Here is an 18,472-nt window from a genome sequence, read left to right as displayed (position 1 = left end):
CCGTACCTAGGTAATGGTACTAGAGAATGGGAAGACAGGTGTGGAATGAAGGCCTGTGTATTTGAGAGAAAAAGTTAAAAGGAGAAATGGGAAGTTACCTGGTATGAAGGAGTACAGATGTGTGTGTGTGTGTGTGTGTGTGTGTGTGTGTGTGTGTGTGTAGAGTATATCAGTCTCTGCTCCCTGAGGAGCAGGTTCTGAGTAAATATGTAAACACATATCAGCACTGTCCACTACCTCAGCCACAGCTGTCCCCATGCTTTTATGTTGGAAATGTGCGCTGAGCGATCTTGCTCTGTGTTGAAGGCACACTCCCTACTTGTCCCTCTGCAGAAGCCTTAGTACTGGTCTGTCTGCCCTCAATCCCTTTCCTGTTTTTGATGGGAAAGTAAAATCAGATGAGACTGGGTTGAGAAGCGGAGCTGCATGACTTCACCAAGCTCAGATCCCGCCTTTGTATAATCCTTACCATGCTCATCATAATGGGGAAGCTTGGATGGTGAGGAGACACAGGAGAAATATTCAGAGGAGAATGCATTTTCTCCTGCTGCCTGACTACGGCCTGGGGCCTCCATAAGTGACTGAGGCTGAGGCACATCCTGTTGAATGTTACAGGGTCCAGGGCAATGGAAGAAGAAAGCACATTAAGATGAGGCATTTTGTGGTTCTGTGTTAATTGAAAAACTACATGTTGAGTGGATATTACACATCAGGCATTATTACCACACATGATAATGGTTCTCATACAAATTAAGATGGCTTTCCCATTTAAAATTCCATTTACTCCTAAACTCTAAGTAAACTCTTATTAAAACTGTGTTTGGTGGATGTCACTGTATGTGATATTTCTGTTGTTGTGTATTGATTATCATATACTTAGAAGTATGCCAGAAAGACAGTATGCATGAAATAAAATGTGGATATCAATTCAATTTTCACATGAAAAAGTTGTACCATTAGGGAAAATGTGGTACATGTTTTATGAATCATTCTGCATGTATATCTATCTATTTATACTGATAACTATGTTGAGGTACATATATACAGATATGTAAAGGATAATTTATATATATTGACTATGAATAGTTAATTTATTCAAAAATTCACTGTTCCTGTTTCATTGTTCCTCTTCCTCTGTCATCTACACTAATAAAAGAGAAACATGCAAATTGACTGTCCCACTGCTACACATGTCAGCCGATCTGTAGCGAGTATGCAAATTAACGAAACAAAGAAGGAGGTGGCCACAGAGCTGGAGTAAGCAGGAGGCTTGGGTTGTCCCTGGCTATGGAGGAAGCTAAGCTTCCTATCCACCCTGGCCTCTACTCAAGAAGTGGCTCAGATCCAGGGTTCCAGGGGGTGAACCAGGCTTTCAGCCTGCCCTGGCTACTGCTGATAGAGTGGCCTGGAAACAAAGAAAAAAGAAAGAAAGGGTTGGGAGCCTGTGTCACTGGGGGGTGTGGTCAGCCTGAAAATAGCCCTCAGCACTGCACTTAGGATGGCCATGCCTCCATGGAGTAAGAGCTCACACTGGGGAGCCTGGCCAGCCTTCAAAGAGCCATCAGCCGCTAACCCATGCTTGCCAAGCACCCCATGGGGACACCCCACCCTAAAGGGCAGTGGCCAGACTGAAAACAGCCTTCATCCCCTCAGCCATGCTGGTCAAACCCTCATGGGGTAAGTGCCCCTGCTGGGCCGGCTTGGTCAGCCTGCAAACAGCCATCAGCCTCTCACCCAGTCAGGCCAGGCACTCCATTGGAAACTCACACTCCAAAGGGGCTTTGACCAGCCTGAAAATGGCCCTCAGACACTCACCCAGGCTGGCCACTCCCCCCAGTGGGGACTCTCAGCCCAGGGGAGAGTCGCTGGCCTGAAAACCACCACTGGCTCTTAGCCCAGGGCAGCCAACGCTCCAAGGGAACTCCCACCCTGATCCCGGACGCCATTCAGGGCAAACAAGCCAGCCCCCACCTGTGCACCAGGCCTCTACCTATACTAATAAAAGGTTAATATGCTAATTAGACTGGGAGACCTTTCAAGAGATGCTCTGGACATTCTTCTGGACAAAGCCATGTTGGCAGGGCCAAGGTAGAGGTGGTTAGAGGCCAAAAGGAAAGGGCAGTTGTGGGTGATCAGGTCTGGATGGGACAGCAGTTGTGAGAGATCAGGCTGTTGGGGGGGTGGGCATTGCGGGTGATCATGCCAGCAAGGGGGTTCAGTTGGGGGTGAGTAGGCCATCAGTGTGGGTCAGTTGTGGGTGATCAGGATGTGGGGGAAGTTTGGAGTGAGCAGGCTAGCAAGCACAGTTTGGGGCGAGCAGGCTAGTAGGAAGGGAAGGTGTGGGAAAGCAGGCTGGCAGGCAGAGTGGTTATGGGCAATCAGGCAGGCAGGCTGGTGAGTGGTTAGGAGCTAGCAGTCCCAATTTGGGAGAGTGATGTTCGACTGCCAGTTTAGGCCCGATCTCTGTAAACTGGCAGTAGGACATCTTTGAGGGGTAACAGATTGGAGGAGGTCCAGACCAGGCTGAGGGATACCCCCTGCCATGCATGAATTTCGTGCAACTGTCCACTGGTTGTTAATAACGCTCAATGCTCATTATATAACTATTTAAGATTATCATCATCTCTTATGAATGTTTCTGGTAAGTATATTATTCACATTTTAGCAGTATGGTACAGTGCATGTAGTGTGTTTTGTTTTTAAGTTCATAATTTGTTGGTTAAAACTGGGTTAAGAGTAATAATGTGTGATAGATTTGTCTTCAAATCTGAATTTGGAGTACGGTTTGTGTTACTGTGGCTAGTATGTATACTTTGTATCTGTGTGTTAGGTAAGCACATGTTTATGTGTGTACATTGCTTTTCCTATACTGATAGATTTGTTTGTGTGTTTTACATACTATGTGGCTTGGATATGGAATGTTATTACCGAGAATATTCCCTTTGACACTAGTAGAATTAGTGTACTTGCAAAAAGTGAGGAAATATTTAAAGAATGTGAGGATATGAAAACCAAGTTGTGTAAGTGAAAGCATCCTGGGCTTTGAAGAGATGGCAGAGAGTGCAGAGAAAAGTGTGCAAATTAGTTGTGCAGTAACATGAGATTGTCTTAGAAAGCAAATGGTGAAAAATTGAGTTCTGAAAAGGGCTAAGATAGAATATGCAAGCTAAGAATTAGCGGTCTAACTGTTAAATACTCAACAAACAGAAATATCCTTATTGAAAATACATGTAATATAATGCCCAGAACATAACCTTCTCAAGTAATTCAAATGGAAAGCAACCAAATGCTCAGAACAGTATGATCGATAAAGAAATTATATTCATGCAATGGTATACATAGAATGAACAAACTAAAGTCACATGCAACATGAATAAATTATACAAATATAATGATGAGAGAAAGAAACCAGACACAAAGCATATATTGTGCCCTTCTGCTTATGAAAAATTAAAAACATGGATACTCATCTAGTGTGCTAAGAGTCAGGGAAATATCTATGGTACAGACAAAATGGATCATGGAAAATTTAGAAGCCTGTGGAAGACTGTAAGGAAATGAATGATGGGGAGAATGAATGCAAATGGGTCTGCCTGATAGTGATGCCTGTGAATGTAAATATTGGCTATGAAAGGATATGGATGCGATGGGGTCTTTAATTGCATATGTCTGTACTGTTGCTCAAGTTAAGTTCTTGAGGATCCTACCACTTTTGGCCTGTGTTAAGTTATTAGTGCTTCACAGGTTCACTGTAACATAACATGCCCTTGTCTGACTCATAGAAACATACTCTTAGGTTTTTCTCTGATAAAACTCTCATCCATTTAAGTCCTCTCCTACTATTTCCTCAAATAGAACACTGTTCTCCACTGATCTTCTTGCATATGCTTTAGTCCTTTTCATTGTTTTCCCTTGGAATAGATTGCTTCCTCTGCTGATCACATTGAAGATGATGCAGAAGAGTTTGAGTTTTTGCACTGAGCAGTCGTGTGTTGACTAATGGGCAGAACAACTCAGTGTAACTCTGTGATCTCTCTACATTCCCATCAACTTTATGTAATATTCAATGTTCCTTCCTTACTAGCACCAGATTGTCTTTAGAAGAGATGTAGTATACACTCTCTGAACAAGGGGTATTCCATGCTGTCAGGCCGTGAGTTTGGGCCACAGCCCTGTGTCTATTCTGCAAAGTATCTTCTCTTAAATTCAACTTTGCTGAGCAATTAAATAAAAATAATACAGATGTGGACCATGATTGTTATCTGTGTATTTATCTGTCCATAAAACAAAAAATAAGAGTCTGCTATGTGACATGTTCAGTGAACACACACAGGCTCTCTTCATGGAAAGTGTAAAATGGTTCCCATGAAAACACTAAATGCACAGAAATATGCATTGTGTCAATATATATCCTGGATGAATGGGTTTGCATAAAAAATATTATTTTTAAATGAAACAGAGACTGTTGACTCCTTTCTACCTGGACATACAAATATGTTATACTTATAAATTTCCCTTGAAAATAGTTCTCACCATGAGATTACATATATACAATGAAAAAATATGAAAATTACATGCACCACTAACAGGCATAAACATACAAACCTCCTATGTGCCCCTCCATGATCTTCCGTTTCCGTGCTGGCTGGTACACAGGCATATTAAGTTTCCCAAAATAGGAAAAATATTTTTTTAATTGATGGAATCCTAGGAAAGAAAGTTTCAAACATTAGAAAACTAGAATGTGTGTGCGAGGGCTGTGGGAGGTAAGATGGCCGTGCCATATGGGAGCATGTAGAGTGAAAGTATGTCTATGCATGATATTTCAGAATTCTGTGTGTGGTATGACTCACTTGCCATATTTACATGGTGTATCAATGTGTATGGTATGCTTACTTTGAGGAATTTAAGGGGTATAATTATGAGGATATAGCATTATATGTATGTTTGTGTGGAGTTCTATGGGATGTTCAGGGATATATCCCATGAGTATTTTTGATAATGATAAAGTAAATGGCAAAAGACTTGGTGGCTGAAGTGGTTCATGGATTAGAAAGATAATAGATCAAAGTACATATCCTTTAAGGCATATGAGTTTTCAAGTGTTTTGCCCTGAATGAGGATTTTAAAGCCGATTATCTGTGTGATTTCATGTAAATTATTTATAGATTTAGTGTGTAATTAGGTGAGTGTGAAGGTATCAAAGTATGAATGTACCTAGGTAATGCTACTAGAGAATGGGAAGACAGGTGTGGAATGAAGGCCTCTGTATTTGAGAGAAAAAGTTAAAAGGAGAAATAGGGAGTTACCTGGTATGAAGGAGTACAGATGTGTGAGTGTGTGAAGAGGATATAATTTTGTGCTCACCTGAGGGGCAGGTTCTGAGTAAATTTGTACATACATATCAGCCCTGTCCACCACCTCAGCCACAGCTGTCCCAGTGCTGTTATGTTGGAAATGTGTGCTGAGCGATCTTGCTCTGTGTTGAAGGCACACTCCCTATTTATCCCTCTGCAGAAGTCTTAGTACTAGTTTGTCTGCCCTGAATCCCTGTCCTGTTTTTGATGGGAAAGTGAAATCAGTAGAGACTGGGCAGAGCAGCTGAGCAGCATCACTTCAACAAGCAGCATCACTTCAGATCCTGCCTTTGTATATTCCTTACCATCCTCATCATAATGGGGAAGCTTGGATGGTGAGGAGACACAAGAGAAATATTCAGAGGAGGATGCATTTTCTCCTGCAGCCTGACTACAGCCTGGGGCCTCCCTAAATGACTGAGGCTGAGGCACATCCTGTTGAATGTTACAGGGTCCAGGGCAATGGAAGAAGAAAGCACATTAAGATGAGGCATTTTGTGGTTCTGTGTTAATTGAAAAACTACATGTTGAGTGGACATTACACATCAGGCATTATTATCACACATGATATTGGTTCTCATACAAATTAAGATGGCTTTCCCATTTTAAATTCCATTTACTCCTAAACTCTAAGTAAACTCTTATTAAAACTGTGTTTGGTGGATGTCACTGTATGTGATATTTCTGTTGATGTGTATGGATTATCATATACTTAGAAGTATGCCAGAAAGACAGTATGCATGAAATAAAATGTGGATATCAATTCAATATTCTCATGAAAAAATTGTACCATTAGGGAATATGTGATGCATGTTTTATGAATTATTCTGCATGTATATCTATCTATTTATATTGATATCTATGTTGAGATACATATATAGAGATATGTAAAAGGATAATTTATATAAATTAACTATGGATAGTCAATTTATTGAAAAATGCACTGTTCCTGTTTTATTTTTCCTCTTCCTCTGTCATCTACACTAATAAAACAGAAACATGCAAATTGACTTTCCCTCTGCTACACCCGCCAGCTAATCTGTAGCGAGTATGCAAATTAACCCAACAAAGAAGGAGGTGGCCACAGAGCTGGAGTGAGCAGGAGGCTTGGGTTGTCCCTGGCTATGGAGGAAGCTAAGCTTCCCACCCGCCATGGCCTCTACTCAAGGAGTGGCTCAGAGCCTGGGTCCCAGTGGGTAAACCAGGCTTTCAGCCTGCCCTGGCTGTTGCTGAAGGAGTGGTCCTGAAAAAACACACACAAAAAAGAAAGAAAGGGTTGGGAGCCTGTGTCACTGGGGGGTGTGGCCAGCCTGAAAATAGCCCTCAGCACCTTACCTAGGATGGCTACACCTCCATGAAGTAAGAGCTCAAACTAGGGAGCCTGGCCAGCCTTCAAAGAGCCATCAGCCACTAAGCCACGCTTGCCAAGCACCCCAATGGGGACACCCCACCCTGAAGGGCTGTGGCCAGACTGAAAACAGCCTTCATCCCCTCAGCCATGCTGGTCAAACCCTCATGGGGTAAGTGTCCCTGCTGGGCAGGCTTGGTCATCCTGCAAACAGCCATTAGCACCTCACCCAGACTGGCCAGGCACCCATTTGTTAACCCCACACTCTAAAGGGGCTGTGACCAGCCTGAAAATAGCCCTCAGACGTTCACTCAGGGTGGCCATGCCCCCCCGTGGGGACCCTCAGTCCAGCGGAGAGTAGCAGGCCTGAAAACCACCACAGGCTCTTAGCCCAGGGCAACCAATGCTCCAAGGGAACCCCCACCATGATCCCAGACCCCATTCCGGGCAAACCAGCCAGCCCCCACCTGTGCACCAGGCCTCTATCTATACTAATAAAATGATAATATGCTAATTAGACTGGGAGACCTTTCAGTAGATGTTCTGGACATTCTTCTGGACAACGCCATGTTGGCAAGGCCAAGGTAGAGGTGGTTAGAGGAGAAAAGGAAAGGGCAGCTGTGGGTGATCCGTCCAGGATGGGACAGCAGTTGTGGGAGATCAGGCTGTTCAGGGACTATTGCGAGTGATCACTCCAGCGAGGGGGCTATTTGGGGGTGAGTAGGCCATCAGTGTGGGTCAGTTGTGGGTGATCAGGTTGAGGGGGCAGTTTGTGGTGAACAGGCCAGTGGGAAGGGAAGGTATGGGAAAGCAGGCTGGCAGGCAGAGTGGTTATGGGCAATCAGGAAGGCAGGCTGGTGAGCGGTTAGGAGCTAGCATCCCCAGATTGGGAGAGGGATGTTCGACTGCCAGTTTAGGCCCGATCTCTGTAAACTGGCAGTAGGACATCCTTTGAGGGGTCACAGATTGGAGGAGGTCCAGACCAGGCTGAGGGATACCCCCTGCCATGCACGAATTTCGTGCAACTGTCCACTAGTTGTTAATAATGCTCAATATTCTTTATATAACTGTTTAAGATTATCATCATCTCTTATGAATGTTTCTGGTAAATGTACTATTCACATTTTAGCAGTATGATACAGTGAATGTAATGTGTTTGGTGATTAAGTTCATAATTTGTTGGTTAAATCTGGATTAAGATTAAATAATGTGTGATTGATTTGTCTTCAAATCTGAATATGGAATAAGTTTTGTGTGACTGTGGATAGTATGTGTACTTTGTATCTGTGTGTTAGGTAAGCACATATTTATGTGTGTACATTGCTTTTCCTATACTGATAGATTTGTGTGTGTGTTTTACATACTATGTTGTTTGGACATGAAATGTTATTACTGAGAATATAACTTTGAACCTAGTAGAATTATTTTACTTGCTAAATGTGAGGAAATAAGTAAAAAATGTGAGGATATGAAAACCAAGTTGTGTAAGTGAAAGCATCCTGGGCTTTGAAAAGATGGCAGAGAGTGCAGAGAAGAGTGTGCAAATTAGGAGTGCAGTAATATGAGATTATCTTAGAAAGCAAATGGTGAAAAATTGAGTTCTGAAAGGGGCTAAGATAGAATATGCAAGCTAAGGAGTTGCAGTCTAACTGTTAAATATTCACCAAACAGAAACATCCTTATTGAAAATGCATGTAATATATTGCCCAGAACATCACCTTCTCAAGTAATTCAGACTGAAAGTAACCAAATGATAAAAAAGTATGATCAATAAAGAAATTATATTCATGCAATAGTATACATAGAATGAACAAACTAAAGTCACATGCAACATGAATATATTATACAAATATAATGATGAGAGAAAGAAACCAGACACAAAGCATATATTGTGCCCTTCTGCTTTCATAAAAATTAAAATCATGGATACTCATCCAGTGTGTTAAGAGTCAGGGAAATTTCTATGGTACAGACAAAATGGATCATGGAAAATTTAGAAGCCTGTGGAAGACTGTAAGGAAATGAATGGTGGGGAGAATGAGTGCAAATGGGTCTGCCTGATAGTGATGCCTGTGAATGTAAACATTGGCTATGAAAGGATATGGATGCGATGGGGTCTTTAATTGCATATGTCTGTACTGTTGTTCAAGTTAAGTTCTTGAGGATCCTACCACTTTTGGCCTGTGTTAAGTTATTAGTGCTTCACAGGTTCACTGTAACATAACATGTCCTTGTCTGAATCATAGAAACATACTCTTAGATTTTTCTCTGATAAAACTCTCATCCATTTAAGTCCTCTCCTACTATTTCCTCAAATAGAACACTATTCTCCACTGATCTCCTTGCACATGCGCTAGTCCTTTTTAATGTTTTCCCTTGGAATAGATTGCTTCCTCTTCTGATCACATTGAAGATGATGCAGAAGTTTTTGAGTTTTTCCACTGAGCAGTCGTGTGTTGACTAATGGGCAGAACAACTCAGCTCAACTCTGGGTTCTCTCTACATCCCCACCAACTTTGTGTACTATTCAATATTCCTTCCTTACCAGCACCAGTTAGCCTGTCTTTAGAAGAGATGGAGGATACATTGTCTGAAGAAGAGGCCTTGCATGCTTTCATGCCTTGAGTTAGGGCCCCTTCCCTGTGTCTGATCTGTAAAGTATCTTCTCTTTAATTCAACTTTGCTGAGCAATTAAATAAAAATAATACAGATGTGGACCATGATTGTTATCTGTGTATTTATCTGTCCATTAAACAAACAATAAGAGTCTGCTATGTGACATGTTCAGTGAGCACACACAGCCTTCTCTTCATGGAAAGTGTAAAATGGTTCCCATGAAAATAAAAAATGCTCAGAAATATGCGTTGTGTCAATATATGTCATGGGTGAGTGGGTTTATAAAAAATATGATTTTTAAATGGAACAGAGACTGCTGTCTTCTTTCTACCTGGACATACAATTACATTAGAGTTATCAATTTTCCTTGAAGGTATTTCTCACCATTAGATTACATTCATACAATGAAAAAATAATTGAAATTACATGCACCACTAACTGGCATCATCATACAAACCTCCTATGGTCCACTCCATGATCTTCCGTTTCCATGTTGACTCTGACACAGATATATTAAGATTCCCAAGATAGGGAAAATTTTGTTGTAATTGATGGGATCCTAGGAAAGAAATTTTCAAACATTAGAAAACTAGAATGTATGTGCGAGGGCTGTGGAAGGTAAGATGGCCATGCAATATGGGAGCTTTTTTAGTGAAACACGTCAATTTGTGATATTTCAGAATTCTGTGTATGGTATGCCTCACTTGAGGTGTTTACATGGTGTAACAATGTGTGTGGTTGCTTTATTTGAGGAATTTATGTGGTATAATTATGAGGATATAGCATTGTATGTATGTTTTTGTGGAGTTGTATGGATAATCTGGGATATATCCCATGAATATTTTTTATATTGGTAAAAGGGAATGATGAAAGACATGATGGCTGAAGTGGCTTATGAATTAGAAAGACAATAGATCAAAGTTCATTTCCTTTAGGGCATATGTGTTTTTAAATGTTTGGCCTAGAATGAGGATTTTAAAACAGATTATCTGTGTGATTGCATGTAAATTATTTATAGATTTGGTCTTGAATTAGGGGAATATGAATGAATCAAGGTAAAAGTGAATCTAGATAATGCTATAAGAGAACGGGAAGACAGGTGTGGAATGATGGCCTGTGTATTTGAGAGAAAAAGTTAAAAGGAGAAATGGGAAACTACCTGGTATGAAGGAGTACAGATGTGTGTGTGTGAGAAGAGGATATCCTTTTGTGCTCACCTGAGGGGCAGGTTCTGAGTAAATTTGTAAACACATATCAGCACTGTCCACTACCTCAGCCACAGCTGTCCCTGTGCTGTTATGTTGGAAATGTGTGCTGTGTTGAAGGCACACTCCCTATTTGTCCCCCTGCAGAAGCCTTAGTACTAGTCTGTCTGCCCTCAATCCCATTCCTGTTTTTGATGTGAAAGTGATATCAGTAGAGACTGGTCTGAGCAGCTGAGCTGCATCACTTCACTAAGTTCAGATCCCGCCTTTGTATATTCCTTACCATCCTCATCATAACGGGGACGCTTTGAAGGTGAGGAGACACAGGTGAAATATTCAGAGGCAGATGCATTTTCTCCTGCTGCCTGAATGCAGCCTGGGGCCTCCATGAATGACTGAGGTTGAGGCGCATCCTGTTGAATGCTGCAAGTTCCTGGGCAATGGAATAAAATCACATTAAGATGAGGATTGCTGTCTTAATTGAAAAAGCAATCATTGTATGTAATATTTCTGTTGATGTGTATGGATTTTCATATACTTAGAAGTATGCCTGATAGATAGTATGCATGAAATAAAATGTGGATATCAACTCAATTTTCTCACGAAAAAGTTGTACCATTAGGGAATATGTGGTGCAAATTTTATGAATCCTTCTGCATGTATATTTATTTATATTGATATATATGTTGAGGTACATATATCGAGATATATAAAAAGATCATTTATATAAATTAACTATGAATAGTTAATTTATTCAAAAAATCACTGTTCCTGTTTTATGGTTCCTATTCCCCAGGCATCTACACTAATAAAAGAGACACATGCAAATTGACTTTCCCTCTGCTATACCCACCAGCCAATATTTAGCTAGTATGCAAATTAACCCAATAAAGATTGTGGTGGGCACAGACCTGGAGTGAGCAGGAGGCTTGGGTTGTCCCTGGCTATGGAGGAAGCTAAGCTTCCTGCCTGCCCTGGCCTCTACTCAAGGAGTGGCTCAGACCTTGTGTCCCAGGGGGTGAACCAGGCTTCCAGCCTGCCCTGGCTGCCACTGAAAAAGTGGTTGGGGAAAAAAAAAGAACGTGTTGGGAGCCTGTGTCACTTGGGGGCTTGGCCAGCCTTCAAATAGCCATCAGCCCCTCACCCAGGCTGGCCAGGTACCCTGTTGAAGACACCCCACCCTGAAGGGGGTGTGGCCAGACTGAAATCAGTCTTAATCCTCTCACCCAGGCTGGCCAGGCACCCCAATGGGGCCACACACCCTGAAGGGGTTGTGGCCAGGCTGAAAATGGCCCTCAGGCCCTTACACAGGCTGGCCATGCCCCTGTGGAGTAAGAGTCCCTGCTAGGGTATGTGGCCAGCCTGTAAACAGCCATCAGCCCTCACCCAAACTGGCCAGATACCCCAGCAGGGACCCCCACCCTGAAGGGGGTGTGGCCAGTTTAAAAAAAGCCCTCAGTCCCTCATCCATTCTGGCTATGCCCCCACAGTGGGGACCCTCACCCCTGGGGAGAGTGGCCAGCCTGCAAAACCTGAGGGGCAGGTTCTGAGTAAATTTGTAAACACATATCAGCACTGTCTACTACCTCAGCCACAGCTGTCCCAGTGCTGTTATGTTGGAAATGTGTGCTGAGCGATCTTGCTCTGTGCTTGAAGGCACACTCCCTACTTGTCCCTCTGCAGAAGCCTTAGTACTAGTCTGTCTGCCCTGAATCCCTTTCCTGTTTTTTTTTTTTTTTTATATATATATTTCATTGATTTTTTACAGTGAGGAAAGGAGAGGGACAGAGAGATAGAAACATCAATGAGAGAGAAACATCGACCAGCTGCCTCCTGCACACCCGCTACTAGGGATGTGCCCGCAACCAATGTACATGTCCTTGACTGGAATCGAACCTGGGACCTTTCAGTCCACAGACCGAAGCTCTATCCACTGAGCCAAACCAGTTTCGGCCCCTTTCTTGTATTTGATGGAAAAGTGAAATCAGTAGAGACTGGATTGAGCAGCTGAACTACATCTCTTGACCAAGCTCAGATCCTGCCTTTGTATATTCCTTACCATCCTCAACATGGTGAGAAAGACTGGATAATGAAGAGACACAGGTGAAATATTCAGAGGTAGATGAATTTTCTGCTGCTGCCTGACTGCAGCCAGGTCCCTCCATAAATGACTGAGGCTTTGGCACATCTTCTTGAGTGCGACAAGGTCCTGGGCAATGGAATGAAAAAAAGCACATTGAGATGAGGCATTTTGGGGGTTCTGTGTTAATTGAAAAACTACATGTTGAGTGGACATTACACATCAGGCATTATTACCACACATGATAATGGTTCTCATACAAATTAAGATGGCTTTCCCACTTGAAATTCCATTTACTCTAAACTCTAAATAAACACTTATTAAAACTGTGTTTGGTGGATGTAACTGGGATTGGGTACATTGTATATGATATTTCTGTTGATGTGTATGGATTATCATATACTTAGAAGTATGCCTGTAAGACAGTACGCATCAACTAAAATGTGGATATCAACTCAATTTTCTCATGAAAAAATTGTACCATTAGGGAATATGTGGTGCAAGTTTTACGAAACATTCTGCATGTCTATCTATTTATATTGTTATACATATTGAGGTACATATATAGAGATATGTAAAAAGATCATTTTTAATTAATTAAGTGTTCATTGTTCTCATGTCACTGTTCCTGTTTCATTAACAAAACTTAATTCTCATTATTTAACTGTTTCAAGAATATTCATCTCTTATGAATGTTTCTGATAAATATATTATTCACATTTTAGCAGTATTCTAAAGGGAATGTAATGTATTCGGTGTTTAAATTCATAATTTCTTGGTTATAATTGGATTAAGATTAAATAATGTGTGACTAATTTGTTGTTTGAAAATCTGAATATGGGATACATTTTGTGTGACTGTGGATGATATGTGTCTTGCGTTTCTGTGTGTTATGTAAGCACATATTTATGTGTATACATTGCTTTTCCAATACTGATAGATTTGTGTGTGTTTTACATATGACATAGTTTAGTAATGGAATGTTATTACTGAGAATATTTCCTTTAAAGGTAGTGGAATTAATGTATTTGTGTAATGTGAGGAAATAATTAAAGAACATGAGGATGTGAAAATCAAGTTGTATTAGAGAAAAAATACCTGTGCTTTGAAAAAGATGGCAGAGAGATGCGTGTGCATATTAGGTGTGCAGTAACATGAGATTGTCTTAGAAAGCAAATGGTGAAAAATTGAGCTCTGAAAGGGGCTACAATAGAATATGCAAGCTAAACACTAGCTGTCTAACTGTTAAATATTCACCAAACAAAAATGTCCTTATTGAAAAGCACATTCTACCTAATAATAGACAAATATTCAAATTGACCGTACCGTCGCTATGCCCGCGATTGGCCAGGAGGCATGGGAGGGCGGGACTCGGGGTGGCCGGGGTGGCCGATTGGGCTGGCAGGACGCTGAGCTCGCATCGCCAAAGGCGGTTCGAGCTCAGCGTCTTTGCCATGGCTGTGCTGTGGCACAGAAGCAGCCTCTGGGGCAGCGAGCTCACGTCCCACCAGCGACCATCAAAAGCGGGGGAGCTGGGTGCCTGTCTGCTCAGGCACCAGGCCTTTCAGAAGCCTCCACTGGGCCGGAGGCTTCTGAAAGGCCTGGTGCACCAGCGGACAGGCACCCAGCTCCCCCGCGATCGAAAGCAAAAGCGTGAAGGGGACCCTACATGTGCATGATTCAATCATGCACTGGGCCTCTAGTGTAATATAATTCCCAGAACATCAATTTTTCAAGTAATTCAGACTGAAAGCAACCAAATGCTTAGAAAAGTATGATCAATAAAGAAATTATATTCATGCAATGGTATACATAGAATGAACAAACTAAAGTCACATGCAACATGAATAAATTATACAAATATAATGATGAGAGAAAGAAACCAGAATCAAAGCATATATTGTGCCCTTCTGCTTACATAAAAATTAAAAACATGTATACTCATCTAGTGTGCTACGAGTCAGGGAAATTTCTATGGTACAGACAAAATGGAGCATGGAAAATTTAGAAGCCTATGGAAGACTATAACAGTGTTATGGTGGCCAGAGAGAAGGTGGAGTGAGTGCGAAGGGGAAGTGGGGGAAGCCTGGTGGAGGGGGGATGGAAACATAAGCCCCTTCCACCATGCTCTTCTTTTTCCTAATTTACTGGGATGTTAATATCTTGGGGTTCTTTTTGAAAGCTGCATGTTAATGATAACAAAGTTTACATCAGCTCAGACCGATGAATTACCTCATGGAAGAGACTTGACCTAGTGACCTGCATATATATGCCAATTTGTCATATAAGCAAGAAATAGATCCCTTTATTAGTCACTGAATACTAATCTATTCTAATGAAGTAGAGATATGTGTTTTTGAGAGGCAAAAAATAAATAAATAAATAAATGGACCTGGTACATAATTAGTGGGCAATTATGTCAGGTTCTTATCTATTTTTCCCCTGGATTATTTATGTTCTATATGTGTGTAATGTTTTGTATGTGTGTATATGTGAATAGGTTTGATTGTATTTTTCCATGTCTCATAGTTTATGTTCAATAACATATATAATATGAAGTATTGTTTTTTGAAAGTGAAATGAATACAGCCTTTTCCAAAGATTCATTGGAGTTTGCAGAAATCCCAAACAAGTTAGAAATATCAGTCCTTGCCCTAACCGGTTTGGCTCAGTGGATAGAACATCCACCTGCGGACTCAAAGGTCCCAGGTTCGATTCAGGTCAAGGGCATGTACCTTGGTTGCAGGCACATACCCAGTGGGAAGTGTGTAGGAGGCAGCTGATGAATGTTTCTCTTTCATCGATGTTTCTAACTCTCTATCCCTCTCCCTTCCTCTCTGTAAAAAATTAATAAAATATATGTTTTTAAAAGGAAATATCAGTCCTCTTTAGGAATGTGAGCTACCATTGGAACTTTGGGGTTGGCTCCATTCTGTCCTCTTCCCACCACTGAGCAAGGTTCTTCCTCATAGTGGTTACTTGTTTACTTTCAATCTCCATAGTAACCAAACTATTTTAGATTTCCATTTTTCCAGAAAGAACCAAAATATCTCCTTAATTAAACCATCATTGTTAAAAGGTGTGTGTGCGTGTGTGTGCGTGTGTGTGCGTGTGCGCGCGTCCCATTTTTTTCTTACATTTCTATTTTTTTATTTTTTTTTAATCAGGTAACAGATGATTTATTAAATACATTATGTGTAGCTATATGGTATTATACTATGCCAAAAATGTAAACTGTCTCATTTAGGAATATTTAATGACATGTTATCCCAAAGATTGACATAAAGTGAATAAAAGACATTATAAGCAAATATGATACCACTTTATAACTATTAAAATGGCTATTATTAAAAAAAGCAGGAAACAACATGTGTTGACAAAGATGTGGAACAATTAGGACCTTTGTGCATTGCTGATGGGAAAGTAAAATGGTGCAGCTGCTGCAGAAAAAGTATGATGTTTCCTTAAATATTAAAAATAGAATTACAATACAAACCAGCAATTTCACTTCTGGATCTATATAGACACAAAAGAATTGAAAACAGGATTATTCACAATGGCCAAGGTGATAACATAACAAATAATTGTTGACAGATGAATAGATTTTTTTAAATGTGATATATACCAGTACATACAATGAATATTATTCAGCCATAAGAGGAATGAAATTTAGAAACTTGCAACAACATAGTTGAATCTTGAAGACATTATGCTAAGTGAAATGAAATAAATATTGCATTATTTCACTTAGGTGCCTAGAATAGAGAAGTAAGTAGAACAGTGGTTATCAGAAGCTTAGGGGAGGGATAGTTGGGAATTAATTGTTTAATGGGCACAGAATTTCACTATGAGATGATGAAAAATTCTGGATATGGAAACTAAATGTTCACTTAAATTGTTAAAAGAGGCAATGCTATGCTATGTATATTTTACCACAATAGAATAATTATCCAAAAGAAAACAAATAAAAATATGGTACACTATGATACAAGTTTTATAAAAACACACCTAGGTTCTGCAGTGAGCATCTAAGAATCCTCCCACCACTACCACCACCCTTTCTACTTTCCTTCCTATGACTTTTTATATATTGAGCATCTACTTAGTGTCAGATTTTAAATACTTGAACACAAAGATTTCTAAAACAGAAAAGACTCCCTTTAAGGGTATACAGACTCATAATTTAGTTCAATAAAAGATATATTGAAGAGAAAATGACACCATAATTTAAAATCTCTAATGAATGTAAGGACAGAATATAGTGAGAGCAGTCAACTCTGCTGTTATTCTGCCCAAAATTAAGGTCTCAGTGATATTAGCAGCAGGGCTGGCATGGAACATTAGTACTGAAATATGTTTTTCAACATAACTAATATTTTGAGCACCAACACTGTAGAGGATACATGACCTAATTTAAGGCTTCCATCTAAAAAACTCCCATCACCTCTGATGAGGGGGGAATGAAGGAATAATGACACATATGTAACACCTTAATCAATAAAGAAATTTAAAAAAAAAAAAAGAGCACACAACAATATCAGGGAAGCCCCAGCCGGTTTGGCTCAGTGGATAGAGCGTCGGCCTGTGGACTGAAGGGTCCCGGGTTCGATTCTGGTCAAGGGCATGCACCTTGGTTGCGGGCACATCCCCAGTGGGAGGTGTGCAGGAGGCAACTAATCGATGTTTCTCTCTCATTTTTCTTACATTTCATATAGAAGCCCAGCATTTACATCTTCATAGCCTAACAAAATAATTCATGTTTACCCCTGGTTAAATAAATTCTTTCTGAAATTATACTCTAATCCCTACACAACCAGTTTTAAGTGTTCATATTTCTTTCCTGTTCCCTCCCCTCCCCTCCTTTCTCTCCCTTATCCTCCTTCTCCTTCACCCTCCCCCTCCTATCACTTTCTCTGTGTCTCCATCTCTCTCCCACTCCCCATCCCTGCCTTCATCTCTCCTCCTTTTCCTTCCTTCCTATCCCTCTGTCACTCTCTCCCCACCTATCTCTCTTTCCCTCCCTTCCTCATTACAACTAGGATTCTCTCTCTTTAGAAAACAGTACCTGGTTATCCTATTCCCCAAGGATGTGCTTAACACATACCTATTCAAATCCTTGCAGTTTTGATGAAATACTCACTTTCTAGATGTTTCTTCTTTTCTTTATGCTTCATGGTTCAACTCTGTAAAGAGGCACTCAAATCAGGCACCTTTCTCCCCCAAACTCTACTCTCAGAATGTCAGTTGATGATGATAAAGAATGAAATTACAACAAGCACAATTAATATAAACAAATTACAATCAATAACAAGTCACTTGAGAGTCTTCTACTCTCAGCAATCACTGCTCTGACCAGTGCCTAGGACACCACCAGGGCAGTTACGATGCAAGTCATCGCTATGGCTTCAGCAGTGTTCCATGACATGTGCATGACATCAGTGCATTCCAGGCTCCAGCTAGTATTCATAGGACGGCAGGACTGCCACATCCATGGACCACAGTGATCCCTTTTATCCAATGGAAACTGTGCCATGAACTTGAATTTCTTTGAATCATTTACTCCATATCAAAACTAGAGGATTGGCGACTTGAATTAAGCAAAGGCAATTATTTTATGTGTCTAGGGCAGTGGTCGGCAAACTCATTAGTCAACAGAGCCAAATATCAACAGTACAATGATTGAAATTTCTTTTGAGAGCCAATTTTTTAAAACTTAAACTTCTTCTAATGCCACTTCTTCAAAATAGACTTGCCCAGGTCCTGGTTTTTGTGGAAGAGCCACACTCAAGGAGCCAAAGAGCCGCAAGTGGCTTGCGAACCTCGGTTTGCCGACCACTGGTCTAGGGTAATGGCATCACTAAATCTC

General features: G+C 40.8%; 1 protein-coding gene across 1 annotated transcript in view; it reads right to left on the bottom strand.

The window, feature by feature from the left end:
- LOC129148607 (protein FAM170A-like) overlaps positions 1 to 17,782 on the bottom strand; it is a 33,103-nt gene extending 15,321 nt beyond the window's left edge. Inside the window, exons 1-5 of the mRNA XM_054714023.1 lie at positions 17,747 to 17,782; positions 12,586 to 12,735; positions 10,810 to 10,959; positions 9,779 to 9,880; positions 4,606 to 4,707 (exon numbers count right to left, since the gene is read on the bottom strand). Coding sequence (XP_054569998.1) covers positions 4,606 to 4,707; positions 9,779 to 9,880; positions 10,810 to 10,959; positions 12,586 to 12,735; positions 17,747 to 17,780 — 538 coding nt within the window. The 5' untranslated portion in view covers positions 17,781 to 17,782. The remainder of the gene's footprint in view (positions 1 to 4,605; positions 4,708 to 9,778; positions 9,881 to 10,809; positions 10,960 to 12,585; positions 12,736 to 17,746) is intronic.
- Between the last annotated feature and the right edge of the window lie 690 nt (positions 17,783 to 18,472).

This window comes from Eptesicus fuscus, chromosome 3 (assembly GCF_027574615.1).
Source record: "Eptesicus fuscus isolate TK198812 chromosome 3, DD_ASM_mEF_20220401, whole genome shotgun sequence".
NCBI classification, from domain to species: domain Eukaryota; kingdom Metazoa; phylum Chordata; class Mammalia; order Chiroptera; family Vespertilionidae; genus Eptesicus; species Eptesicus fuscus.
The sequence above is the reverse complement of the archived record's forward strand: the minus strand, read 5'-3'. Positions and strand labels throughout refer to the sequence as shown.